We start from the raw sequence: 26,713 nt of genomic DNA on the forward strand, positions 1-26,713 counted from the left end.
TCACATTCATCAGAATCCATAGAGCGATTTCGGTAGAATAGATCTGTTTTCAGTTTTGCAGTTTTGTTGGACACGAACTCATTTTGTTTTGAACTAGGACTAGTTATTGACTAGTGTAAAGTAACAAGTACTTAATTAATATTAATGGGAAAGGAAATCAGAAGAAAAAGTATGACTGATGATTACAACATTTGATAGCTCAATTGAAATGAAATTTGACCATTTTAAAGACTTGATAAAGAATTGGCCACCAAAAGTGGATTCATTTTTAATGAGATTTTTGCCTATAAGGGTCTATTGTATACCATTAATATACTTACAGTGACTTCATCTTGACTGACAGCATTAAGGACTCTAACCGTACATAGTTCCTTGTTTGTTAAATACATGCTGCTGTTGCTTGTAGTCAGTTCTATTATGGTCGAACAGTAGAAGCTTCAGCTTCGGCTCTGTCGCTTGACACTGAATTGACATCTACTTCTAATGTTGCCATCTCCAAGTTGGGAACTATTGGAGGTCTTGATCTTCGTGTTACAGTCATTTTTAATCCTTCTGTGGTGTGGATGGTAGCCCCAGTTGTCATTTTAACCTGCAGCCAAGTTGATTATACTCAAGAGTAGATAAGAGGCCATATCCTAAAGTTCATCCAGGTGTAACAGGTACAGAAATGCCAAAAATTAAGTGAGAACAGTAAACTCACAGGAGGAGCTCCAAGAGCCATTTGAAAATCAAATCGTTGAACAAGCATTGCAACTGCTACTAAATTCTGAAGATAGATAAAAATTATGAGGGGAGCTCTTGAACATATACGAATGTTAATGCAGTAATGACAAGCAACGTCCTCACTACTGCAGTCTACTATTTAAAGGATTACCTCAAATGTGGCAAACATGTCTCCCACACATTTTCTTGGTCCACCACCGAAGGGAAGGTAACTGAGAACGGAATGGAAAAAGGCATTTTAGTTTATGTCTGTTTCAAGCTCGAAAATGGAGGAATATCAGGATATTTTCCCATGTTAAAGCATATTGATATTAGCTCTACATGGAAATAAACAAAGAGTTCTACTGATATTCTAACAAATTGCCTTCGTCAACTATCTAAGATGAAGTCGGAAGTGTATTCATGTATGAAGAATGCTATGTGGCATGAATGAAATATCACTCAGTGAACTACAAAATTTGCCAAGTCAAGATTCTTCAAATAACTCAAAAAATGACTCTGCAGATCCTCGTCATCTGCAAATTTTCCAATGCAGTGATCTTTTCTCCTAAAAGTAACCAGCTTATGGGAGTTGTTATGAACTACATCAGAAGAAAAATGCAGTATAGAGAAGGGACAATTTCGAGTAGGAAAGAATGGACATCTATGACAATAAAGCATTATTTGCTTCGTAATTGCCGACTAAAACAAGAGATTGACTGGTTAAGTTCTCGAAATATTGGTTGCACAGCAACCAGAAACCCAATCAACAATGGTTTACTTGATAAAAAAAGTTGAATTATGTTTTAGGTATACTTTAAATTCCAACCAGTTGGTGGATCCTCCCAGCATGCATAACTTACCTGTATTTCCAATCTATTTCACCGATGTTAGACTGAAGGGAGAGTTCAAAGTGTAAAAATATCCATCTCATACTTCTCCAAATGGTGAAAAAGACCAAATATAACATGGCTCAAATCAATAAGATCAAAATAGTGATGACGAACATAGAAGTTTTTGAGCTCAGTAAACTTGAAATGTCAACTACCATAAATATGATTGCCTTCGGTCATGTCATTTCATTGGTAGTCAGTAGAAAACAAAAACAGTACAAAAAACATCTCTCTAATACTGGGATTAAAATTAACATGCAATCCAAGAATGACAAGTATTTTACCAAAAATACAAGCAAAATTGAGCTACCTCTTTTGTACACAACACACTAATGAGCTGACAATTGCAATACCTGAAATTTTGGTTCGTCTCATTTGGGTTAGGTCCATCAAGTGGCCACCTCTCAGGATTGAATCTATCGGCTTCTTCCCAATGATTCGGGCATCGATGCAAGTTCCAAACAGAAATGAAAATGTCTTCACCCCTATGAAAGTGCTAAAATAACTTCAGATTATGATGATCAAAAGATGGTCTAGAACCTAGACCAAATAATAGCCACCCGCTAAATATGGTGCAGATGTAAGTTCCTCTTTCAAGTTTGATGAAGATATGACCACAGTTTCATTAAGCATGGGCCCCATGTCAAACCGAAATGTTTGAAAATTATAGACGTCAATAGAAGTCTGACCAATAGACCTCCATGTTCTGTGCTCAGCTATTATTATGCGAAGGGAGGACATCAGTGTTCAAATCAGATTTGGAAGAGAAGTCTGCTGAAACTATTTCTTAACTACCAAAAAATCTTTAAGATTAGTGCTGATAACATGACCTCAGTATACTACTGTCGGAATTTTATATGGAGCAAATGTTTCAGCAAACTAGGAACACCAGTTTATTTCTTTCTCTGAGCATGATAGAAATTATCTGCAGTATCCACTAGTTTAAGCATCTCTGCACCCTGAGCGTACAAGAGTGCCCAATATTGGTAGTAAGCTCAATGAGGTATTATTGAATAGCAAATGCTGGCAAAGGCGATCAGTTGATTTTCATTATCTAACAGCCTACACCTAACATGCTAAAAGCAAGCTCAATTTTTTCTTTTCATCCCTTTGTTTCTTATTATTTCTGTTATGAGGGAAGGAGAGATGCATTTTCAGTCTCTCCAAAGATTGTATGCACTCGTGGGACAAATATTTAATTGATGAGGCTTGCGCAAAATGCTTTTTAGTACAGATGTAGGGATAACCTTTTAATCGGGTAACCTCCAACTACGTCCTCTTCAATAGAACGACGAATCAAGACTGGTGGCTGTGGATATAGTCTTAAAGACTGTAAAACAAAAAGAAGAGTTTCAGAAAGTAAACACGTGGAAGCACAATAAAAGGATTTACGCTTGAAGGTAACATTCTTCTCACCTCATTAATCACACGAGTTGTGTATCTGAGTTTCTTTAGATCTTCAATGGTTGGTAACCTATCCCCTAGAACTGAATCGACCTGAAATCAACAATATATACACTATATATCAAATCCAAACAGCTGTTCTCCATAAAGACGATTTAATAAGTCTAGGTGAAAACACTTATATATCAACCCACCTCATCTTGAAGCTTGGCCATGACACTAGGTTCCTGCAGTTTATCAGGGTTGAAAGCGAGGTCAAATACTATCATGAAGAACTTCACAACTACCTAGCTTTATCTCCTTTTTCATATCTTGAATAAATCATAATTTCCAAAAGTTCAACCATGAGAAACACATTCTCTCTAGCCAGTATAGAGTTGAAGTGAAACACAACAAGCAGATCATCTAAATTGACACTTGCAAATTCTATCAAAGATGCACATAATTTTTACTAGGAAAAAGCTTCACATAGATCTTAAAGAACATCTGCAAAGTTATCTGAAGAAGGAACTTTCACCCATAATAAGGCAGTTTCTGAAAGGTGAAATACTTAAGCTTCTGCCTGAAATTGACAGAGGTAGACCAACCTTGGACAACAGATAAAAGGTCCATGTGAGCACTGCTGCAGATGTTTCATGTCCCGCTATAAGCATTGTCATGAGGTCATCACGAAGTTGCTTGCTTGAGACCTACAACATAATGCGTGAGAAGCATCTAAACCAAATTTTGGCAGTGTAAATGCATCCAACACTCCAATGTGTCATACCTCATCTCCAGATGCTAACAAGAAATGGAGGATGCTAGGATCTTTTTCATTCATGTATTCCTCGTGAAACTGCAACTCTTCTTCGTCTACCATCCTCTGAAATGCATTCCGAGGTAGGAACAACTCAGAACAAAATTACTCGCAAAAGATCAAGCAAAATAAATTTCGATACGTATTAGAAAGGCACTGACAACATAGTAGAGAGAGTTAAAATTTGGTTGCATGTCAGTACTCACTCAAAGCAACATATCTTTCAAAATCTATGTTTGCCATAACATCTGCAGCTCATTTAATAAAGAGCTTGGTTTTTGCGCTTAACACTATCTGCAATAAGCATTCCTCTCTTTGCCTTATACTTGGACTCAGTTACTGTTTCTTATTAACTTAAGAGAGGAAAAATTACATCGTTTGTCACAAAGTTCATACATCTTATTCGCAAAGTAGGACAAGCTAGTGTCAAACAAAATGGAGAACGACATCAAAAAAAGCCTTTGAATTGTACTGCAAGTTAGGTATGAAGATATGACAAAGTAGCCATGGGGCTTTTCTGTATTAGAGAGGAAGACCACTCAGTCCAAGTTTCAGTCCACAGAGATGTACAGGTCTGTACAAAACCCATAGATCCACTTCCTTAAGGCCACTATGCTAGTTCCGTGAAGCACATATTCAGAGAATCTTTCTCATATCCGATTACCACTTCGCTGTTGATACTTATTTTGTAACTGCTGAGGAATTATCCTGAATCATACTAATGCCTATCATATTCACGCACATTATTGTCCATCATTATTTATTAGGTAACTTGTTTCGAAATTTATAACATAAAAAATCTACAAGTTATGAAGAAATGCTGAGAAAAAACACAAAACTTCCTAAACTGCAATAGTAGGATTGTTAGGATCTCACCCTCGAGATCCCTCTTGCGATCTTATATGATCCTTACTGATCATAGGATGACTCCTTCCCATCTGACCACTTATTGATTAGGGGTCTCTGTACATTTTTAAAATGGTGTGAGAACATAAGAAAAGGAGATAGGCAGGATCTGCTGGGAAAATCCAATACACAGTAGTTTACAAATTGTTTCTAGACTTCCTCTGTTGTGGGACGATATATCTAATATTCTAACACAATGTTTCAAGCTCAAGCGTGGTTAAGTAACCTTCACTGTGCAAATTAATATTGTAGAATAGGAATTGAACAAGTGATGTTGATCAATATGCAGCACTTACGTCCGAATTGTGCCTGAACAGTAGCTAGAATAGTATTCATTTTTTTAAAAGCTTATAAGTAGAATCATATTATTAAATAATTGTGACTAGAATTGTGTGCATACAATGGCTAGAACACTGTCCACTCGAAAAGTTGTTGAAACAGTTGTCAGAAGAGTGGCTGGATAATGGATAGTCATTGAATACGTTAGGGAACAATGTTGCACCAAAAACAAGTGTATTGAGGTCGGATGATCACTTGAATAAGGCAAAATCAGAGAAAACGCACTATCGTGTCTATAGTGCTAAAAGGAGTTGCAATGCCACTGAACGACCAATGGAAAGAGTCACGGTGTCACTAGGAAGAAGAATGAAAATTTTGGCTGATGGAGCAGCTGAAGCAGAAATAAATACGTCTTTAAGCAAATCGTCCCTTCTCTTATACCATATGAGAAATAAGAGAAGAGATCGGGAGAATATTGTGTACAAGTCCAATATCTAGGAGCGGTTATAAATAGCTTAAGGTTATACAGTACACAAGATTCTGACATTGTAACATTATACCAGTCAAACACTTGGATCGTGAAATTGAATGAACCTATGCACACGGAAATTCTAATGACAAAGTCCAAAGCTTTTCTTCATAAACAGGTAAAGGTCTGGGATTGGTTTTAATGGAAATACCCCATTTTCAGTAGGTCGATAAGGCTTTATCTCGAGATTATATACCGCACTATACTAGTCACTTCTATCATGCAGACAATAATAAATTTAGCAACAGTTCAAAATGATTTTGTTCTTGATATAAGCAGAAGATCAGGATGATTTCTGAAGCCAATAAACATTACCTTACATATAGCAATCAGATCATCCAATGTGTCATTAATCAACTTGAGAGCTGCATTAACCTTTTTTAGCTTCGGAGAGATATCTTTCCAGATAGGCAACTCCCAAACTGGAATTGGTGCAACACTACGATCTTCTGCTTCTCTAAGTACTGTATATACAGCCTGAACAAGGCAAAACATCACAAGCACAGGTACAATTGCTACAGTCAAAAATAATAAAAATTATAGAACAGATTAAACAAGTAAATTTGATCCAAGCAAAAGTACCTCCACGATACCAGTATCTACAGTTAAAGAGTCAAAATCATAATTAAATACAGCTTTGCCAATGATGTCCAATGTTAGACGGGAGAAAAGTGATTCCATCTCTACATCTTCTCCATCAGTTGCAGCAACATCAAGCTTTTTGCACAACCTATCGGTTGCTTTTCCAAATAAGCCAATCATAGCTGCTACGTACTACAATCAGCAATGGAAAATGATGACAATTGTAAAAACATAGAAGGATTTTGCCTTCTCACTTAGCACTACACAAATAGATAAACAAATTAAACAAAAGACCAAATCAGCTCATATATATTCAGCAAGAGGCCAACTAACAACATCAAAACAGAAAAATAAATCCCCAAGAAGTAGAACAACTGCATTGATACCTTTTGGTGCAATGCTGGTACAATGGCACGCCGCCTGACGCGCCAAATTTCTCCATCTGCAGGTATAAGTCCCTTTCCCATCACAAAGTCCAATATTTCAGCTAGGATACCCTGGAGATGGAAGAGTAAGAAGATATCATCTTTTGAATTTTGAGTTGGTTATTTGTTCCTTCATTTTTTATATTCAACAAATTAATAGAGTACAGACAGCAAATTGATTTACCTTAGAATAAGCCTTAGAATTATCTTTCAGTATGTGTTTGGCTATTGATGGATCAGAAACTATTAAAAAAGACTGCAAACAATGTGAAATCATCAAACAATCATACAGAGAATCCGATTGAATTCAAAATTGACAAGTGGAAAAAATTAGATTTTGATGCAAATAAACAAACCTTGGGACCAAAAATCAACCGGAAAATTCCGCCATAAGTAAGGTAAAGCTCATAAAGCGGCATGAAGAATGGCTCATCCCGAATAGCACTGATGGATCCTTTTGCCTCTGGAATGCGAGGATAATTGCCCGTTCGTCGAGAGAAGAACTCAAGAAATTCCTTTGGTACACCCAATTTAGACAAACCATTTTTGAGCAATGACGGGAAGCTACTCCAGAAAAAGAAAAAAACATAAACTTAGCAACAGAAGAAACTAGAATAACTTTAAGTGCCTATTAATCATGCTAAAAACAGAAATACGTTGTGTCAAAAGAACTTATCGACGTAAAGGAAAAACTCTCTCTAAGAGGAAAACCCTGAAACAACTAGTCAGCTAGATAATACATGAAATGACATCATTAAGTACTCCATAATTTACTGTTGATGGTTGAACATGTGAAAAACAAAAGATACACAGAAAAGAATCAAGAGAATGTATGGACACTAATTCCACAAGCCTGATTCCTTATATAGGCACACTTTACAAAGTATATAACTGCATATTTCCAGTATGGGAAACTCTCAGAGAATAGATATGTAGACATAGCTATCAACATCTATGTCTCTCAGACTATATAAACGTGTCGATGGATGTGTGTCGAATGATTCCAACTGGGCACCACTTAAGTTTTGAGCATACCCTTGTCACTGTGCTACTAGTCTCCATTGGTTCTAAGAGTGTTTATGTAACGACCTGTTTAGTCGTTTTGAACAGCAGATTTTATTTCTGGAAAAACAGGCTGAGGCGACGGACCCCCACGATGGACCATCATGGGCACGACGGACCGTCGCAGGGTCTCGTTGCAAAACACTTAGAAAATCTGAAATTGGGTACTGAAAATTGACTCTCTGAACTTCGTAACGAAATGGCAGGACGGACCGTCACATGTGTGACGGACCGTCACAGACTCTGGTGGAAATTGAGTCTCTGAATCTTGCGACGACCTGCCGGACGGACCGTCTCAGGCACGACGGGCCGTCGCAGGTTGCGTAATCCCAGTCTGGGTCGGATTTCTTTACACGTTTTAAGGGACGTTTTGGACTATTCCTACTTTAATTATAAAGTTAGAGGGTTAAGGTTAATAAGTCTAATTACTTGGGGGTTAAAAGAGGTAACCTTAAGTTAATTAGTGGGTTATTATTGCCATCTTTCATTCTTAATTATATACTAATTAGGGTAAAAGAAAGAGGGTTTGAATAAGAAAATAGAAAGAACAAAGAGAAAGAGGGAGAATCGAACGAGAGGAGGAAAACACAAGGCTTTGGGAAATTCTTGCTTGATCACTAGTCTTCGGTGGAGGTAGGTTATGGTTTCTCTTACGATATTCGTAGTAAACTCTTAATAGCGAATGATATGTATTGATAATATTGTAAACCCTGCTATGTGCTTAATTGTATGCTTGCATGAATGTAATTATATAATTGTGATTATATAAGCATGATGAAGTTATTGAATCCCAAATCTTGCAAAACCCTAATCTCTCTGTTAATAAAGAGGCCTTGGTATAAAAGAAGGCGTGATGAACTAAAATAATGAGATTGATGATGCCTTGGTAAGAAAGAAGGCTTGATGAATTGATAGAAGGAGATTAGGGGATCGGGTGTCACGAACCGACACGTAGATTTAGGGGATCGGGTGTCACGGACCGACACGTAGATTTAGGGGATTGGGTGTCACGAACCGACACATAGATTTAGGGGATCGGGTGTCACGAACCGACACGTAGATTTAGGGGATCGGGTGTCACGAACCGACACGTAGATTAGGGGATCGGAGTGTCACGTTCCGACACATAGTAGTAGGGGATCGGAGTGTCACGTACCGACACTAGAGGATTAATGAATATGAGGGAGCGGAGTGTCACGTACCGACACAAGAGAAATAAAGATAATGAATCTTGAAAGATGTTAATATACTCAATCTAATGAACATAATTTCCAAATGAGTATGGTATTGAGGCTTGAGTCCTCATGTGTGAACTTGACGGTAATTGTTAATGATATAGTACTTGTTGTTGCTACATGTTAAGTATCATAGTTGATTTTATGATATTACTTGGTATATATTGATTTCTATTTTGAGTTGGCCGATGATATCTACTCAGTACCCGTGTTTTGTACTGACCCCTACTTTTATGTTTTCTTCTTGTTTATTTGTGGAGTGCAGCAAACATGCCGTCATCTTCGACTCAACAGTAACTCTAGCCAGTCTTCATTATTCCGGATATCAGGGTGAGCTAATGCTTCTAGCTTGGACTGGATCTTCCTCTTCATGTCTTGATGTCTTGAAGTTCCGGCATGGACTAGCTTTTATGTATTTTTAGCTTCTTAGAAATTCTTAGATTTAGTAATTTGATCATAGATGTTCTTGTGATGATGACTTCCAGATTTTGGGAAATAATAGTTATTGAATTGGTATTTATTAATGAGTTTAAGTCTTCCGCATTATTTTATGATGATATTACATTGAAATGTTAAGGTTTAGATTGGTTGGTTCGCTCACATAGGAGGGTAAGTGTGGGTGCCAGTCACGGCTCGGTTTTGGGTCGTGACAAACTTGGTATCAGAGCATTAGGTTCGTTGGTCTCATCACACAAGAACGAGTCTAGTAGAGTCTTAAGGAACGGTAGGGGGACGCCTTTACTTTTCTTTGAGAGGCTATAAGACTTTAGGAAAACTCCATTCTTTCTTTCGTGCTATTACTTGGATCCAATTGGTATCTAGGTGATACAAATTGGTATCTGACCATCTTCACTCTATTTCGCAGATGGTTAGAACTAGAGCAACAACCACGCCAACACCAGCACCGGCGGGACAGGGTGCGTCTGAACCAGCCACTGGGGTTGTAGCTAGAGGAAGAGTAGCGGCAAGAGGCCGTGGAAGAGGTCGTGGGAGGACGTCCTCTAGAGGAAGAGGACGAGCACCTAGCCCATCTGATACTAGGGCAGTGACTCCTCCACCGACTGAAGAAGTAGTAAGAGAGGGTGAGAAAGGGAAAACTGAACAAGTGCAAAATGAGGAATTGCCACCCCAACATACCCCAGAGATGATCAACCAGGTTCTCGCTTATCTTAGCGGGTTGTCTGATCAGGGTCAGGCACCTCCAGTGTTTTCTGCACCAACACCTCCGGTTTCAGAGGTACAACATGCAGCCACTATGGCTCCTCGTATGGATGTTTCATTGGACATAGGCACGTTTCCACGTCTGACTACTGGGCCTATAATGACAAATGATCAGCATGAACTTTTCAGTAAGTTCTTGAAATTGAAACCTCAAGTCTTCAAGGGTGCTGAATCTGAGGATGCTTACGATTTTCTGGTTGACTGTCATGAGCTACTACACAAGATGGGTATAGTAGAACGGTGTGGTGTTGAGTTCGTGAGTTATCAGTTCCAAGGGAACGCCAAAATGTGGTGGCGGTCACATGTTGAGTGTCAACCAACGGAGGCACCACCTATGACTTGGGCCTCATTCTCTAGCTTGTTTATGGAGAAGTATTTTCCCCGGACTTTGAGGGATAGGAAAAGGGATGAGTTCTTGAGCCTAGAGCAAGGTAGGATGTCGGTCAATGCATATGAGGCTAAGTTTCGTGCACTATCCAGATATGCCACCCAACTTTGTTTCAGTCCACAAGAGCGGATTCGTCGTTTTGTGAAGGGGTTGAGGTCAGAGTTGCGGATTTCAGCCTTACAGGTAGCGGCTACGGCAAAATCCTTCCAAGAAGTGGTAGATTTTGTGGTAGAGGTGGAAGGAGTGAAGCCAGATGAATTCACTATGGCATCGACATCAAAGAGGTTTCGAAAGGGAGGTGAGTTTAATGGTTCTTACTCTAGAGGACAGGGTTCCGAAGGTTACTCAGTTCGACCCATTCAGTCTTCACTACAGACTGTAGTTGGGGGTCCACCTCAGACCGGTCAACACTTCTCTGAGAGACCTATGCTTGACTCTAGAGAGTGTTATGGATGTGGGGAGACTGGACATATTAGGAGGAATTGTCCCAAACAGAGTTATAGACCCCCAATAGGTAAAGGTAGAGGTGGTCATGGTAGAGGCCGTTATTCTGGAGGACGTGGTGGTCGAGGTAATGGTGGTCACCAAAACGGCCGGGGTGATGGGCAAACTGGAGCCACTACATCACAACATGGTAGGGGCAACGAACAAACAAACGAAAGGGCCCATTGTTATGCTTTCCCTGGGAGATCGGAGGCGGAGACATCTGATGCTGTCATCACAGGTAATCTTCTGGTTTGTGATTGCATGACTTCTGTATTGTTTGATCCTGGATCCACATTTTCTTATGTATCTTCCTCATTTGCTAATGGTCTAAATTTACATTGTGAATTACTTGATATGCCTATTCGTGTTTCTACTCCGGTGGGTGAGTCTGTGGTAGTTGAAAAGGTATATAGGTCTTGTTTGGTGAACTTTGTGGGGAGCAACACTTATGTAGATTTGGTTATCTTAGAAATGGTTGATTTTGATGTAATTCTGGGTATGACGTGGCTTTCTCCGCAATTTGCAATCTTGGATTGTAATGCTAAAACGGTGACGTTAGCCAAGCCTAGGACAGATCCGTTAGTGTGGGAGGGTGACTACACTTCCAATCCGGTGCGTATCATCTCCTTTCTTCGTGCTAAGAAAATGGTTAGTAAAGGGTGTTTAGCTTTCTTGGCACATCTCAAGGATGACACTACCCAAGTACCTTCGATTGAGTCGGTTTCTGGATGTGTTCCCTGCAGATCTTCCTGGTATGCCACCAGATAGGGATATTGACTTCTGTATTGATCTTGAACCGGGTACTCGCCCCATTTCTATACCCCCTTATAGAATGGCTCCCGCGGAGTTGAGAGAGTTAAAAGCCCAACTTCAAGAGTTGTTGAGCAAAGGCTTCATTAGACCAAGTGCATCTCCTTGGGGTGCTCCGGTTTTGTTTGTGAAGACGAAGGATGGGAGTTTTCGGATGTGCATAGACTACCGGCAGTTGAACAAGGTAACCATAAAGAACAAGTATCCTCTTCCTCGCATTGATGACTTGTTCGATCAGTTACAAGGTGCTTGTGTCTTCTCTAAGATTGACTTGAGATCCGGTTATCATCAATTGAAAATACGGGCAACGGATGTGCCAAAGACTGCTTTTAGAACCAGGTATGGGCATTACGAATTTGTAGTGATGTCTTTTGGTCTTACAAATGCCCCCGCTGCGTTCATGAGTTTGATGAACGGGATTTTTAAGCCATATTTGGATCTCTTTGTGATCGTATTTATTGATGATATACTGATATACTCTAAAAGTAAGGAGGAACATGAGGAGCATTTGAGAATGGTATTGGAAATGTTGAGGGAGAAAAAGCTTTATGCCAAGTTCTCTAAGTGTGAGTTTTGGCTAGATACAGTGTCCTTCTTGGGGCACATGGTTTCTAAGGATGGAGTGATGGTGGATCCTTCTAAGATTGAGACAGTGAAGAATTGGGTAAGACCTACTAATGTGTCAGAAATAAGGAGCTTTGTTGGGTTAGCTAGCTACTACCGCCAATTTGTCAAGGGATTCTCTTCTATTGCTTCCCAACTGACGAACTTGACTAAGCAAAATGTTCCATTTGGATGGTCGGCTGAGTGTGAGGAAAGCTTTCAGAAGCTCAAGACTCTGTTGACTACTGCACCAATTCTCACCTTGCCAGTGGAAGGTAAGAATTTCATTGTCTATTGTGATGCATCCTATTCGGGTTTGGGTGCAGTGCTAATGCAAGAGAAGAATGTGATTGCTTATGCTTCAAGACAATTAAAAGTGCATGAACGTAACTATCCAACTCATGATTTGGAATTGGCCGCGGTAGTGTTTGCATTAAAGCAATGGAGACACTATTTATATGGGATTAAGTGTGAGGTCTATACGGATCATCGTAGCCTACAGTATGTCTTTACTCAGAAGGATTTGAACTTGAGACAGAGGAGATGGATGGAACTACTGAGGGACTACGACATCACTATTTTGTATCATCCGGGGAAGGCGAATGTTGTAGCGGTTGCTTTAAGTAGAAAGGCGGGAAGCATGGGAAGTCTAGCTCACTTGCAAGCTTCTAGACACCCATTGGCTAGAGAAGTTCAGATTCTGGCTAACGACCTTATGAGATTAGAAGTAAATGAGAAGGGAGGATTTTTAGCTTGTGTGGAGGCAAGATCTTCCTTCCTTGACAAGATCTTGTGAATTGTGAATTTTATTGCCAAATGTCCAAACTGTCAACAAGTAAAGTATGAACACCAAAGGCCCGAAGGAACACTTCAGAGAATGCCCATTCCGGAATGGAAATGAGAGAGAATCGCAATGGACTTCGTGGTTGGTCTTCCAAAGACAATGGGTAAGTATAGCTCCATTTGGGTGATTGTTGATAGGTTAACTAAGTCTGCTCATTTTATTCCGGTTAAGGTGACTTACAATGCCGAGAAGTTAGCCAAGATCTATATTTCAGAAATCGTTCGATTGCATGGGGTTCCACTATCCATCATATCAGATAGAGGTACGCAGTTTACTTCTAAGTTTTGGAAAATCTTGCATGCGGAATTGGGTACTAGGTTGGACCTTAGTACTGCGTTCCATCCTCAGACCGATGGTCAGTCTGAGCGAACGATTCAAGTGTTGGAGGATATGATTTGTGCGTGTGTGATAGAATTTGGTGGCCATTGGGATAGCTTCTTACCCTTAGCGGAGTTTTCATACAATAATAGCTATTCAAGCATTGATATGGCTCCATTTGAAGCATTGTATGGTAGGAGATGTAGGTCCCCCATTGGTTGGTTTGATGCATTCGAGGTTAGACCTTGGGGTACTGATCTTTTGAGGGATTCGATAGAGAAAGTGAAATCTATTCAAGAAAAGCTTCTAGCGGCGCAAAGTAGACAGAAGGAGTACGCAGATCGGAAGGTTAGAGACTTGGAGTTTATGGAGGGTGAACAAGTCTTGTTGAAGGTTTCGCCAATGAAAGCGGTGATGCGGTTTGGTAAGCGAGGTAAACTTAGCCCAAGGTATATTGGTCCATTTGAAGTACTTAAGCGAGTAGGGGAGGTGGCTTATGAGTTAGCCTTGCCTCCAGGGCTGTCCGGAGTGCATCCGGTATTCCATGTGTCGATGTTGAAAAGATACCATGGGGATGGAAACTACATTATCCGTTGGGATTCAGTTTTGCTTGATGAGAACTTGTCTTATGAGGAGAAACCTGTTGCCATTCTAGATAGAGAAATTCGCAAGTTGAGATCAAGGGAGATCGCATCCATCAAAGTTCAATGGAAGAATCGACCCGTTGAAGAAGCCACTTGGGAGAAGGAGGCAGATATGCGAGAAAGATACCCACATCTGTTTACAGATTCAGGTACTCCTTTTCGCCCTTGTTTTCCTTCTTGTGATCGTTCGGGGACGAACGATGGGTAAATTGGTATCTATTGTAACGACCTGTTTAGTCGTTTTGAACAGCAGATTTTATTTCTGGAAAAACAGGCTGAGGCGATGGACCCCCACGACGGACCGTCATGGGCACGACGGACCGTCGCAGGGTCTCGTTGCAAAACACTTAGAAAATCTGAAATTAGGTACCGAAAATCGACTCTCTGAACTGCGTAACGAAATGGCAGGACGGACCGTCACAGACTCTGGTGGAAATTGAGTCTCTGAATCTTGCGACGACCTGCAGGATGGACCGTCTCAGGCACGACGGGCCGTCGCAGGTTGCGTAATCCCATTCTGGGTCGGATTTCTTTACACGTTTTAAGGGACGTTTTGGACTATTCCTACTTTAATTATAAAGTTAGAGGGTTAAGGTTAATAAGTCTAATTACTTGGGGGTTAAAAGAGGTAACCTTAAGTTAATTAGTGGGTTATTATTGTCATCTTTCATTCTTAATTATATACTAATTAGGGTAAAAGAAAGAGGGTTTGAATAAGAAAATAGAAAGAACAAAGAGAAAGAGGGAGAATCGAACGAGAGGAGGAAAACACAAGGCTTTGGGAAATTCTTGCTTGATCACTAGTCTTCGGTGGAGGTAGGTTATGGTTTCTCTTATGATATTCGTAGTAAACTCTTAATAGCGAATGATATGTATTGATAATATTGTAAACCCTGCTATGTGCTTAATTGTATGCTTGCATGAATGTAATTATATAATTGTGATTATATAAGCATGATGAAGTTATTGAATCCCAAATCTTGCAAAACACTAATCTCTCTGTTAATAATGAGGCCTTGGTATAAAAGAAGGCGTGATGAACTAAAATAATGAGATTGATGATGCCTTGGTAAGAAAGAAGGCTTGATGAATTGATAGAAGGAGATTAGGGGATCGGGTGTCACGAACCGACACGTAGATTTAGGGGATCGGGTGTCACGAACCGACATGTAGATTTAGGGGATCGGGTGTCACGAACCGACACGTAGATTAGGGGATTGGAGTGTCACGTTCCGACACATAGTAGTAGGGGATCGGAGTGTCACGTACCGACACAAGAGGATTAATGAATATGAGGAAGCGGAGTGTCACGTACCGACACAAGAGAAATAAAGATAATGAATCTTGAAAGATGTTAATATATTCAATCTAATAAACATAATTTCCAAATGAGTATGGTATTGAGGCTTGAGTCCTCATGTGTGAACTTGACGGTAATTGTTAATGATATAGTACTTGCTGTTGCTACATGTTAAGTATCATAGTTGATTTTATGATATTACTTGGTATATATTGATTTCTATTTTGAGTTGGCCGATGATATCTACTCAGTACCCGTGTTTTGTACTGACCCCTACTTTTATGTTTTCTTCTTGTTTATTTGTGGAGTGCAGCAAACGTGCCGTCATCTTCGACTCAACAGTAACTCTAGCCAGTCTTCATTATTCCGGATATCAGGGTGAGCTAATGCTTCTAGCTTGGACTGGATCTTCCTCTTCATGTCTTGATGTCTTGAAGTTCCGGCATGGACTAGCTTTTATGTATTTTTAGCTTCTTAGAAATTCTTAGATTTAGTAATTTGATCATAGATGTTCTTGTGATGATGACTTCCAGATTTTGGGAAATAATAGCTATTGAATTGGTTTTTATTAATGAGTTTAAGTCTTCCGTATTATTTTATGATGATATTACATTGAAATGTTAAGGTTTAGATTGGTTGGTTCGCTCACATAGAAGGGTAAGTGTGGGTGCCAGTCGCGGCTCGGTTTTGGGTCGTGACAGTTTAAAATACTATATATACCAATATAAAGTAAAATTTGAACAATTTATATAGCTTAATCGTCTGACAAAGGGTCTGAAATGGACGCCCTGACACCACCCGAAGCTCCGCCTATATTTGGAGAGTCCGAGCAGCATAGACACTCTAGCTAACAGTGATTGAGCTTATCACATACACGTGATTGATAAGTGCTTGATAGATAATCATATCAACTTCAAAATTCCATGTCTCCTTAGTTGGAATCAATCCTAGCTTTTGTCACTTTGTGTAATTCAAAGAATACAAATTAAATACGATTGCAAAGGAGATGAACCTATGCATTCCAAGTGTGAATAAACAGTTCACACCAAAACCAATGCTAACCATACAAAGATTATCCACTATAGCGAAACAAGAACAAAAAAATAAAATTATAGTAAATCAACATACGTACCCAGATTGTTCAACAGTAAATTCGCCTGAAGCAATACGAGCAGATAATTCAGCTCGCCTTTTCTCATCTAAAAGCTTTTCCACCTTTTTGACTCCTTCATCTACCGACTCAGGCTGTTTTCCATTAGAATTAGAACACCTAATTGTAAAATTTGATACACTACCCTTGAATTTAGGTGAGAGAGTGAGTCTAGATTTAGAGTAATGGTGTGTTGGAAATTGAAAAAGAGGAAGAGAAGAAGCCATGAATGAGAAAAAGATGGAGATAATGAAGAGTGTAGTTAACAATGTGGCGCACTCAACAACCGCTAAAAAGTAATTTGGAATTATGGAGGGTTGTTACTGTAAAGATACCGGCAGCCGTCTAAAGGTATCTATCTATATTTGTTTTGGTTATTACGCCATCTAACTAAATTATTTGAGATGCTTTAATTTAGACTATGTTTACGATTTTCTCTCGTAACTAATTAAGCACATGTCACATGGTGTGAACTTTACGGACTATCTAAAAAGTTTAATATTTTGTGTCGAAAATATTTATAAATGAGAATATTTTGTTATTGTTGACACGTGGTTAGTGAGTCATTTATTTATTTTAAAGCTAGAATAATAAAATTAGAAGTAGAAGAATTAAAAGAAAAAAAAGAGAAAATTATATTGGTCCCAACAAACGTAATAAATTGAATTAAATAAATATAAAAATGCAATAACACTAAATTGTGGGGTCCACGTTATATAGCCTTTCTTTTTCTTCATCGTCACGAACTCACAAGTCATGCTTCTGCTATATGATAGATTCAATTTAGTAGATTTTAGGCAATTTCATAATGTCAAGGGTTAATTATTCGTATTTTTATTTTTTTTTAAATTATAAAATTTAAATATTTTAAAATATTTTTATTTTATCGTATTTTAATTTTGAATATATTTTTTAAGTCTTAATATATCATGTATAGTGATGTATCCAACTGATATATCGTATAAAGTGATGTATCGAATCGATACATACCGTAAAGTGATGTATCAGATTGATGCATTACGTAAATTAATGCCCTGGTATGTAAAGTGATGTATCCAACTGATAAATCGCGTAAACTAAACGCTCCGCTGCATCGCATAAAGAAATACATCCGATTAATACATTGCGTAAAATAGAAACTTTTGTAATTGTTTCAAATCGTAGGAAATTTTGGGGAATATGGTGAAATAAGTTATGTATTTAGGTAGGTTTTCCTTTTATTTGTGATACTTCAAATAATTCTATTAGAAAAATTATTATTAGAAACAAAGATTTTTTCGAATCAATAGAATATTTATGTTATCAAATATGTTGTTCTCGCCATTGTTTATCGAATTGAAACATGCATCTCGAAAAACAAATTTTCACTAGAATAGTAGAGAGCTTTTATATTTTTTTCATACGAAATATTTACTATTTATTTCCTTTTATACCAATTCAAGCAAAATGTCAGGCACACATTTGGTAGGTTCAACTCTCTTCCTACAATCTACAACAGAACTATTAATAGAAGTTGAAAATAATACTTTTCTTAGAAATTGGAAAAAAAAACACAAACTTTTGAGAATTATATTTTTCTTTTCCCCAACTAATTAGACAAACACATATCATCTGTGGTCTGTTCTCTGCATTCCATCAAAACCAATTTGAACTTATATTTGTGAAATAGAAATAACAACAATTCTACTAAGGAAACAAAAGCAGCAAGCATTACACCATTTATTTCCCCTTTCCTGTTGAGTCTGTCTTACATCATAAATCGAACCAAGCATTTCGAAAGCCAGAAGGCAAATCAAGAAAACACACTGACATTATTACCAAGTCTTGGTCACCCTAGGTAACAGTTGAAAATAAGAACTTGTCTATATTATGCATCAGTTTAAAGAGAACCGTCTATGGATTAAATGTACATGCCTTTGTAAGGATCTAGAAGAAAATAAATAATATGAGACTTCACCCTCCAAGCAAGACTGGACTATGTTCGGGTTTTCACAGCCTTCCACAGCTGCACCCACTCCACCATGGAATCAGCTGCACGGGTGAACACAGGATCTATTCGTCCCAGTTGCTCCTTCACGGCTGCTGCAATCTCAATCACACAATCTTCTGCTGTTTTTGCTGCCGGAGTCAATTTCATTGATTGGAAGAATGGAACAACTTCTTCCATCAGCTTCACCCCCTCCCACTCTTTCTTCAAACTCCCTATGGCATTACCTCTTTCTTTCCTCCACACATATGGAAGCCCAGTTTTCACACCATATCCTAAGTGATCACATACTACCTTAACACACATTCCAGTCCATACATCCTCCACAGTTTCCCACCTGAACTTTCCTTCCTTTGCCAACTTGAAAGATGGCAGCAAAGCAGGTCCCACCAATTCACGATCAAACGCTATATTGATTCCGCTCATAGGCATCATGGCCCTAGCTGGTACAGTGAGGACAGCGTCAACATATCGAGTGTTTCTCAGCTCCGGCTTGAGGGCTTGTGTAGGTGCATCAAGATCTGCTAAATTAAGCCACAGTCCACATGATAGAGCACACGAGACACCATTTCGCAGGCTAAATGGGTAGCCACGAACAAAATCAGCTCCTTTACAGAAAGGATCATAGAGGGTATTAAAGAAAAATGGGGTGGCAGGAGTCGAGAGGTTATTGATATGTTGTGCTATGGCATCGACTTGGATACCCTTAGTATCCTTAGCTGGAATGCAGTCATCATCAATTGAGATGATATATTTCTTCTTTGACAAGAGATAGCCAAAATATCGGCACGAATAACCAGAAAAAGTTGCAGCATTTGAAGGTCCAATAATTTGTTGAATATCAGCTTTTGTATAGGTATCATAATTAAATCCACCTGGAATTTTAAGTTCTCCTTTGATGTCAGGATCTTTGATAATTATCAGGTGAAATCGGGAGAATACTGCTCTCCATTCTTCCAGAAATGAAGTAAGATCTGGTTCAATTGCAGCTATCACAATATCTACCTCATCATCTCTGACGCTAACTTGAAACATTTTTCAAGGCTAGAAAAGCAAAAGCAAGAACAGGATTTGTTGCCTTGAGAATGGAGAGAGCCTTTTGCAATAATAACAATTGCTTGCTACCGAACAATATCAGAATTTCTCAGAGCATCCTGAAATAAAGTAGTTATAAAGATTACATCATGAATTATAATGCATGAATTATAATGCACTACAGAAGGAATTTTTTAGAAACACTTACTAGTAGGAAGCACAGGAGTAAGAACACATTGGATGTTAAATGCGCCAATTAGTGAAAGGATTTCTTCTTTTCCAGTTGCAATAAACAGCTTCAGAATCTTCTCATTTAGCTTCCCAGCTCTCAAGGTCCTCTGCAAAGAACAAAAAAGTAAAACTGTTATCACATTTGAACCTACTCCAACATGATTTAGTAGATGGATATCTTCACAAAAATTTACAGAGTTTGTCATCATTAGATCTGCCCAAGGGAGGTTTTCCAGGTCTCATTGGGGAATTTAATAATTTTAATAGTGAACATACGGAGCAGTAACTGCATTAATAGTCCACAGCTAGTATATATTGGTATAAACTACAATCTGTATGCCATAGAAGTTCAGACAGTGTCATATAGTTATGATGCAGAAAGAAGTCAGGCGTGAGATATGCCTACTAATTTTGCTTGGTGAATACCACTAGGAATACATTAAGATGACCTGCCACAGATTTACAGGTTGAAAATCTAACATGTGATGAATAGCACTAAAGTAGAAAAGTGACACAACTATGTCCAAGTAACTGCAGAAGTATAAATCATGTAACTAACTCGCCTGGTTCAGAATTCAGAAACATCAGCTACTCCAACAATTAAGACCTTACTCAACGTTTAATTTGTGCATTAAGATGCCTACTTCTACTCATTAAGATTATAAGGAAGTAACTCTGCAACAGCTCATAGCTTGTCCGTGCAGATGATATCTAATTTCTTTTATTGGATCAGTGTTTGAGTTCTGCCTTTTTAGGGCAAAGATGGAAAAAGAAATCCTTTCTTTCTTCATTTTGAGAGAATACCAAACCCAATCACATCAAAATTCAGTACAAATAGCTATTCCCCGAGGATTCTTGCCGGCCAGCACTTGGCTTGATGAACTCGTTTGATGGTGTACATTTGTGAGCACTAGTACTTGTGGGGTTGAAGTACGGAACCATCAACCATGGTGTACAGTGTGAGCACTAGTACTTATGGGGTTGGAGTATGGAAGACAATTACAGCTCTATGGCCTGAGCTGGAAAGAAACTTACAAATAATAGTAGGAAATGGAAAAAGAATAAAATTCTTCAGGGAAGCTTGGAAGGAGACATTAACACTGATGGAGACCTTATGAAGTTTGGAGTGCGCTGGAACTTAACCGTCGGAGATTGCTGAATGACTGGGAGATTGAAAGGATGGCAGCTTGTTAGGTAGGATTGGTGATTTCAATGGGACTGATTCTGAACTGGACATCTTGAGATGGAGAAAGAATAAAGATGGAGAATTCACTCTAAACAGCGCATATAGAAATGAGGGCATGGTGCAGAATGGAGAGCTGCCAAATTATAAAGTGACATATGGAAATGCCCCATCCCAACCATAGCAAAATGCTTCACTTGGTCTATGGCTAAGAGAGTCTGTTTGACACATGAAGTTTTGAAGAGAAAACGAGCCATCAGTCTCCAGATGTTTCTTGTGCAAGGGAACAGATGAAACCAACAATCATGTATTTCTACATTGCAAATTCACTGCACAGATTTGGTTCTTATTTCTAACCTAACTGAGACAAGATGGACTATGCATGAACATACAGCAGACTAGCTAAGCTGTTGGATAAAATGAGGTGGAAGCAAGAGCAAGAAGAAGTAGAGGAGGATAATTCCGTAGTGTATCTGGTGAACAGTTTGGAGAGAGAAATGGGGAACATTTTGAAGATAGATTCAACTCCATTTAAAAAGTTAAATGAAATTATCTAGTATCTTTCTACTTTTGGGGTAAAAAGTTGTGACTAGAGGATTTAGACCATTTTGTAGAATTATTAAGATCCCACATAGTTACCAGTTTCAAGAAAAACAATATGGACAAAAGAAGAGTTGTAAAGTCCTTGATACACAACTTGAATGTTGACATCATTTGTGTTCAGAAAATAAAATTAGAAGGTGGTATAAGGGAGAGCATAAAAGAGATTTGGAAAGGTCACATGGGTGAGATTTGAATGCCTAGAAGCTAATGGTACCAGAGGGGTATATTGATGTTATGGGATGATGGAATTTGGAGAGGGACCTCTTTTCAAATTGGTTCATATACCTTAACTTGGAAGTCTGAGGCACTCTTTCCGGATTTTTGAGTGTTAGGGTATATGCACCAAATTACAGATATGAAAGAAAATGTTAAGGAAGAGATAGGAGGAGTTAGGGGCTTGATGGGTGACCTTTGGCTGTTTGTGGGACTTCAACATCTCAAGATTTCCTTTAGAAAAGATAAAACAGTAGCAGGGGATTTCCAGCTATGGTGAACTCAAATTTTATAGAGGATATGACATTCACAGAACCCTAACTGGAAGGGGGCACTTAACCTGGTTAAAGGGTGAAAATCATATGATTGCTTCAAGAATTAACAGATCAGTTTTGTTCAAAAGAGTGGGATAATAGATTCAGTAATATCGCACAACTTCTACAAAGAATTGATTCTGATCACATCCATATAACACTGCAATATGGTGCCAGGGAACAGAACAAATCATACTTCAAATTTGAGAATTGGTGGTTGCACACTAGAAGTTTTGTGGACAGCATTAGAGAATGGTGAACCTCTTTTGATTTTGCAGGCAAGTCTGATTAAATTCTGGTTTGCAAGCTCAAAGCACTTAAAGGCAAGCTAAAGGAATGGAGTAGAAGCAGTAAATTCCAGGGAACTTGGAATTTCAGAAGGCTCCAATTTTGAATCAACTTGCTACAATAGATGTTGTCCAACATAATAGACCACTCTCAAATAAGGAATCAAGCCACCCTTCTGACGGAGTATGATGAACACATCAAAATCTAGAGCTATGTTGGCTTTTAGGTGACAACTTCCAAAAAGTGATCAATGCACAAGAGAAGTAATCACATAAGTCAATTAGTGATACGAGATGTAACAATGGAGGAACCAGAAGGAATTAAGAGGGTGATCATTGAATTCTAGCAAAATTTCTATTCTGAAATTGCTGAATGGAGACCTGCCAAAAGTCTAAGCAATCTTATCAACTGGCCTACCTATACTGAAGAAGAGAGAATCACTACAGGGTGTCTTCGAGGAACATGAGGTGCTTACTTGCCTGAAGATGAAGATGTGTGCCATGGATAAAGCTCCTGGCCAAGATGGCGACACGATGGGTTTCTTATCAAATGTTGGGAGATAATTGAACATCATATCATGGAAACTTTCCCTAATGACTAATGAAGTGCACTCTCCTTTTGGAGTCAGTCTGTGGAGATCTATTAGAGTATTGTGCCCTTTATGAGGAATCACACTTCCATAAAGGTGAACAATGCGTACAAAACATCATTTTGGAAAGATGATTGGTTGGGTAGGGGGTGTCTGATAGATCTACCCCTTACTGGCTAAGCAACATCAGATGACGGTAGCAGATGCATGGTCCTTGCAGAGGTGGAGCATACAACTCAGAAGGAATTTAAAAGACTGGTAAGTGGGTACATTGACTGAGTTCTACAAAAGCAAGAAGAATTTCAAAAGTTCACAGGAGGGTACAGATTGTTTATGCTAGAAAGAAAACAGTACGGGACTCTTTAAAGTAAGTTCAGCTTACAAGTTATTGAATCAAGATAATCAACAGATAGCTCATTGGTCTTGGAAACACATTTGGAAAGTGAAAATATCTTTCAAGGTCTCTTGTTTCACATGGTTATTAGCACATGAAGCTGCTTTGACCAAAGATAATCTTAACAGGAGAAAGATCCTCCTTTGTTCAAGATGCTTTCTTTGTGGGGAAGAACGTGAGACAACCATCTATTCTTACGTTGCAAGGTTACAGATCAGCTATGGAGGATTTTCACCAACCTCAGAGACATAGCACGAACAATGCCCAGGAAGATAATTGAGGTTCTGCTTTGTTGGGAGGAGGCTGGAGCAGGAGTTGCAAACAAGGATAGAAGAAGGATTGTCCCAACTTGGATATAGTGGACAATCCGGAAAGAAAAGAATTCCAAATGTTCTGAATAGCAGTTCAGTACAAAAAATCAAATTGAATTGCATTAAACTTCAATTTCTGGTGTAGACAAATCTACATAGAAGATACTGAGTTGATCATAGATATCCTAGGATTCTGCTAGGTTTTGATCCGTTGTTCTTACTTTGCCTTGTAAGTATGGTTTCAGCACAACCTTTGTGTTGTTTTGGTCAATATACAAATGTTACTTCATCAAAAAAAAAAAATGCTCCAAAATTTATCCAGAACAAGTCAACTATTATTGCCCATTTATCAGCTATCCTGATAGTCTAGGCTGAGAGACAACTTTCTTTCTTTAAATGTCCAGAGTATCCTTGTTTGCCAGAACAAGAGGTATACTTTGTCCTGCTTTAGTTGCTGATAGCCTAATACCACAGTTAGAGCTGAAAGTTGGTTGTCAGGTTCAGGTATAATTTCCTGTTACTTGGTCGTAGCTGATAAATTGGAGCTGTGAAACAACTATGACCATGTCTGTACATGTTTGATAAATAGCTTTTAACATGGAAAGAGTCTAAGTGGGCAGTGTTTTATTCGCATACATGTGTATAAAATTATTCATTCCCATCTTGCAGTGGGCAAGCTACTTTTTCTAAATCACACATTCAGAGTATAAATGCAATCAAGCTCATACATACTCAGAATATAAATGCAATTTAATGATCACTTGGAAAATGTTAAGTGCTATGTATTTGACAAATGGCTATTCCTACAATTAAAAAAGCTCTTGGTCCTTTAGATATACTTAAAGTTAGTAGAAATATGATAACGGAAGCGCTTCTGGAAAAGCTCAAAGCCCACTTCCTTTCTCTCTTCAGTCTGAATAGATACATCACATACTAACAGTCAAACTGAATTAAACTCAAAAGTCTTTACAAATCGACCACATAAAAGCCATAAAATCCTTTCAGCACTGATGATAATTGAACACCACATACAACTAAATAACAAGGGAAGCCCATGGAAGGAAAAAATGAAAAAACAAGATCCCATCACAGAAAATTTACACAAGTATACTCAAAAATCCAAAAAGATCAAAACATGCCCAAAAATTAAAAGATACACAAGAAGAGCACTAGCTAAAAAAAAAATCCAAAATGCAGAAGGGATGAATCTCCTACTCTTACATAACACACTCTAAACAACAAATTGCTGAATTAAGATCATCCTGTATTTATAACAAAATAAGTGAACTAAGGTTAAGCCGGAAAAAAAAATAGTCAGATAAAATTACCAAGTGCAAAATTAAACATAAAAGCTCCATCACACAATATAAGAAAAGAAAATCCAAGAATCAGATCATAGCACAATGAAGTTAGATAAATAGAGAAACCCATAATCGTACTTGATTAAAAAAAAAAGAACCCATAAAAAGAAGAGAGTGTGTTACCAGAAAAAGGTCTTCAAGAATGTGTTCAGGTAAGAAAGAGAGATCAGAATAGGAAGAGATATGAAGAAGGGCAGAGTCAATAGCGAGAGAAAGAAGGGAAGGCGGGTCGGTTCTCATTCATTTAACCCTTAAATTACTCCGATACTTTCTCTCTCACATACTCTCTTACACATGTGACTCACCCAACACAACAAAGCACTTGTTTACATCTAAAGATTTGTATGTTAATGGGAGAGAGATGGAGTTGGAAGCTACCAGGAAATTCGCAAAACCAGTATCTCAAGTTTTTCTTTTTCCCTTTTCCGCTTCTTCACATAAGGTTTTATAATTAGAAATTCACGTAACTACAAGTCAAATATCATATTTTCTTTGTTCTCTTTCTAATGTTTGATTTCCAGATTATAGTTTTAATTTAATTTAAATTGTACTTTATTAAATTCATTTGAGTACAAGACTGCCAACAGATTTGTCCATACTTCAGATTCGAAATCAAAATTTTTAATTAAAAATAAAATAATATCATTATTACACTATGAATTATGTTGATAGTTAACATCGTATAAATTTTATACAATAATAATCTACCTCATAATCAGCTACGAAGCATAGTATTCCATTTGGGGTGTCATTATATGGTATATATCGATTTACCATATCATTGGCTTGTTTGAACATCATGATTTGGTATTATGATATTTGATATGGTATATGACATATATTTTAATTTTTTTTTGTTTTGAGATTTTATATATATATATATATATATATATATAGAGAGAGAGAGAGAGAGAGAGTCCTTAGCCAGCCTACGCAGCGCCATCACAAATCAAGATTCCCGTTTTATTTTATTTTATTTTCAAAATTAGTTTTTCCTTTTTTTGAAAAGTTACGTCTTTTATGAAAATTTGTGGCGTTTATGAAGAGTCATCACTTAATGAAAAGTTGTGTCTTTTATGAAAGGTTGTAACCTTTTCGAAAGGTTGTAACTTTTTCAAAGAGTTGTAACATTTCTGAAAAGTTGTCTTTTATGTAGAGTTGTCACAAGAGATTTTCAGGAATTAACAAGAGATCTTCAGGAATAAATTAATTTAGCTACTCATGAATATAAAATGGTATACCTGTTTTTGTAGATCTTCCGACATAGTTGGTTTGTTCTCCATAATGTTATAATAACCATCTTTAGAAAGTTTGCTACAGAAATATTCTTCGAATAAGTATGCCCAGACTATGCCATCCTAAGGTTGAAACCGGTAGGCAGAGAAGGCCGTTTAGGGGAGTAAACAAAGTTGAGGCGCTGTTAGGGTAACTAATCAAAGAAGAAAGTTGTAGTAGTGACCAGATGAGATGATTATTAAATTATTATTTTTGCATAATAAACAAGTATAATTTATTAAGAGGTTGGAAGGAATAAAATTTTAGTGAAAAATGAAAATAATAAAAAATGGAAACATACCTATTAGACGATAATGTTGATTATAAGATATTACTACTCTATATACTAAAA

The 26,713-nt window shown here is 38.0% G+C and overlaps 3 protein-coding genes across 3 annotated transcripts; all 3 read right to left on the reverse strand.

The window, feature by feature from the left end:
* Positions 1-386: 386 nt before the first annotated feature.
* CYP97A29 (cytochrome P450-type monooxygenase 97A29) lies at positions 387-16,853 on the reverse strand. Its single transcript, NM_001247120.2, has 15 exons — positions 16,560-16,853; positions 6,873-7,080; positions 6,701-6,772; positions 6,478-6,588; positions 6,092-6,283; positions 5,825-5,986; positions 3,766-3,861; positions 3,587-3,688; positions 3,194-3,226; positions 3,012-3,092; positions 2,843-2,925; positions 1,949-2,080; positions 875-935; positions 701-766; positions 387-589 (listed from the first exon to the last, which is right to left on the reverse strand). Exons 1-15 carry the CDS (start codon positions 16,802-16,804, stop codon positions 416-418), a joined length of 1,818 nt encoding a protein of 605 aa, NP_001234049.1. The 5' UTR covers positions 16,805-16,853; the 3' UTR covers positions 387-415.
* Positions 16,854-18,264: 1,411 nt separating this feature from the next.
* On the reverse strand, positions 18,265-19,599 carry LOC138337012 (probable UDP-arabinopyranose mutase 5). The gene has a single exon (XM_069297172.1). It carries the CDS (start codon positions 19,597-19,599, stop codon positions 18,553-18,555), a length of 1,047 nt encoding a protein of 348 aa, XP_069153273.1. The 3' UTR covers positions 18,265-18,552.
* LOC101265535 (uncharacterized) lies at positions 18,265-25,535 on the reverse strand. The gene is made up of 3 exons (XM_004237442.4): positions 25,210-25,535; positions 19,808-19,937; positions 18,265-19,718 (listed from the first exon to the last, which is right to left on the reverse strand). The coding sequence occupies exons 1-3, from the start codon at positions 25,324-25,326 to the stop codon at positions 19,699-19,701; spliced, it is 267 nt and encodes an 88-aa protein (XP_004237490.2). The 5' UTR covers positions 25,327-25,535; the 3' UTR covers positions 18,265-19,698.
* Positions 25,536-26,713: the final 1,178 nt, after the last annotated feature.

The sequence above is a fragment of the Solanum lycopersicum genome, chromosome 4 (genome assembly GCF_036512215.1).
Source record: "Solanum lycopersicum chromosome 4, SLM_r2.1".
Classification (NCBI taxonomy): domain Eukaryota; kingdom Viridiplantae; phylum Streptophyta; class Magnoliopsida; order Solanales; family Solanaceae; genus Solanum; species Solanum lycopersicum.

Excerpts from the sequence above, each read along its gene's own strand:
- LOC101265535 (XM_004237442.4), bottom strand. The coding sequence starts at position 25,326 with ATGAGAACCGACCCGCCTTCCCTTCTTTCTCTCGCTATTGACTCTGCC. Across the intron at positions 19,938-25,209 it reads TTCTTGAAGACCTTTTTCTG|AGGACCTTGAGAGCTGGGAA; the intron begins GTAACACACTCT and ends TGTTCTTTGCAG. Across the intron at positions 19,719-19,807 it reads TACTCCTGTGCTTCCTACTA|GATGCTCTGAGAAATTCTGA; the intron begins GTAAGTGTTTCT and ends ACTTTATTTCAG.
- CYP97A29 (NM_001247120.2), bottom strand. The coding sequence starts at position 16,804 with ATGGCTTCTTCTCTTCCTCTTTTTCAATTTCCAACACACCATTACTCT. Across the intron at positions 6,773-6,872 it reads GGTTGATTTTTGGTCCCAAG|TCTTTTTTAATAGTTTCTGA; the intron begins GTTTGTTTATTT and ends CATTGTTTGCAG. Across the intron at positions 3,227-3,586 it reads CCTTTTATCTGTTGTCCAAG|GAACCTAGTGTCATGGCCAA; the intron begins GTTGGTCTACCT and ends GATAAACTGCAG.
- LOC138337012 (XM_069297172.1), bottom strand. The coding sequence starts at position 19,599 with ATGTTTCAAGTTAGCGTCAGAGATGATGAGGTAGATATTGTGATAGCT.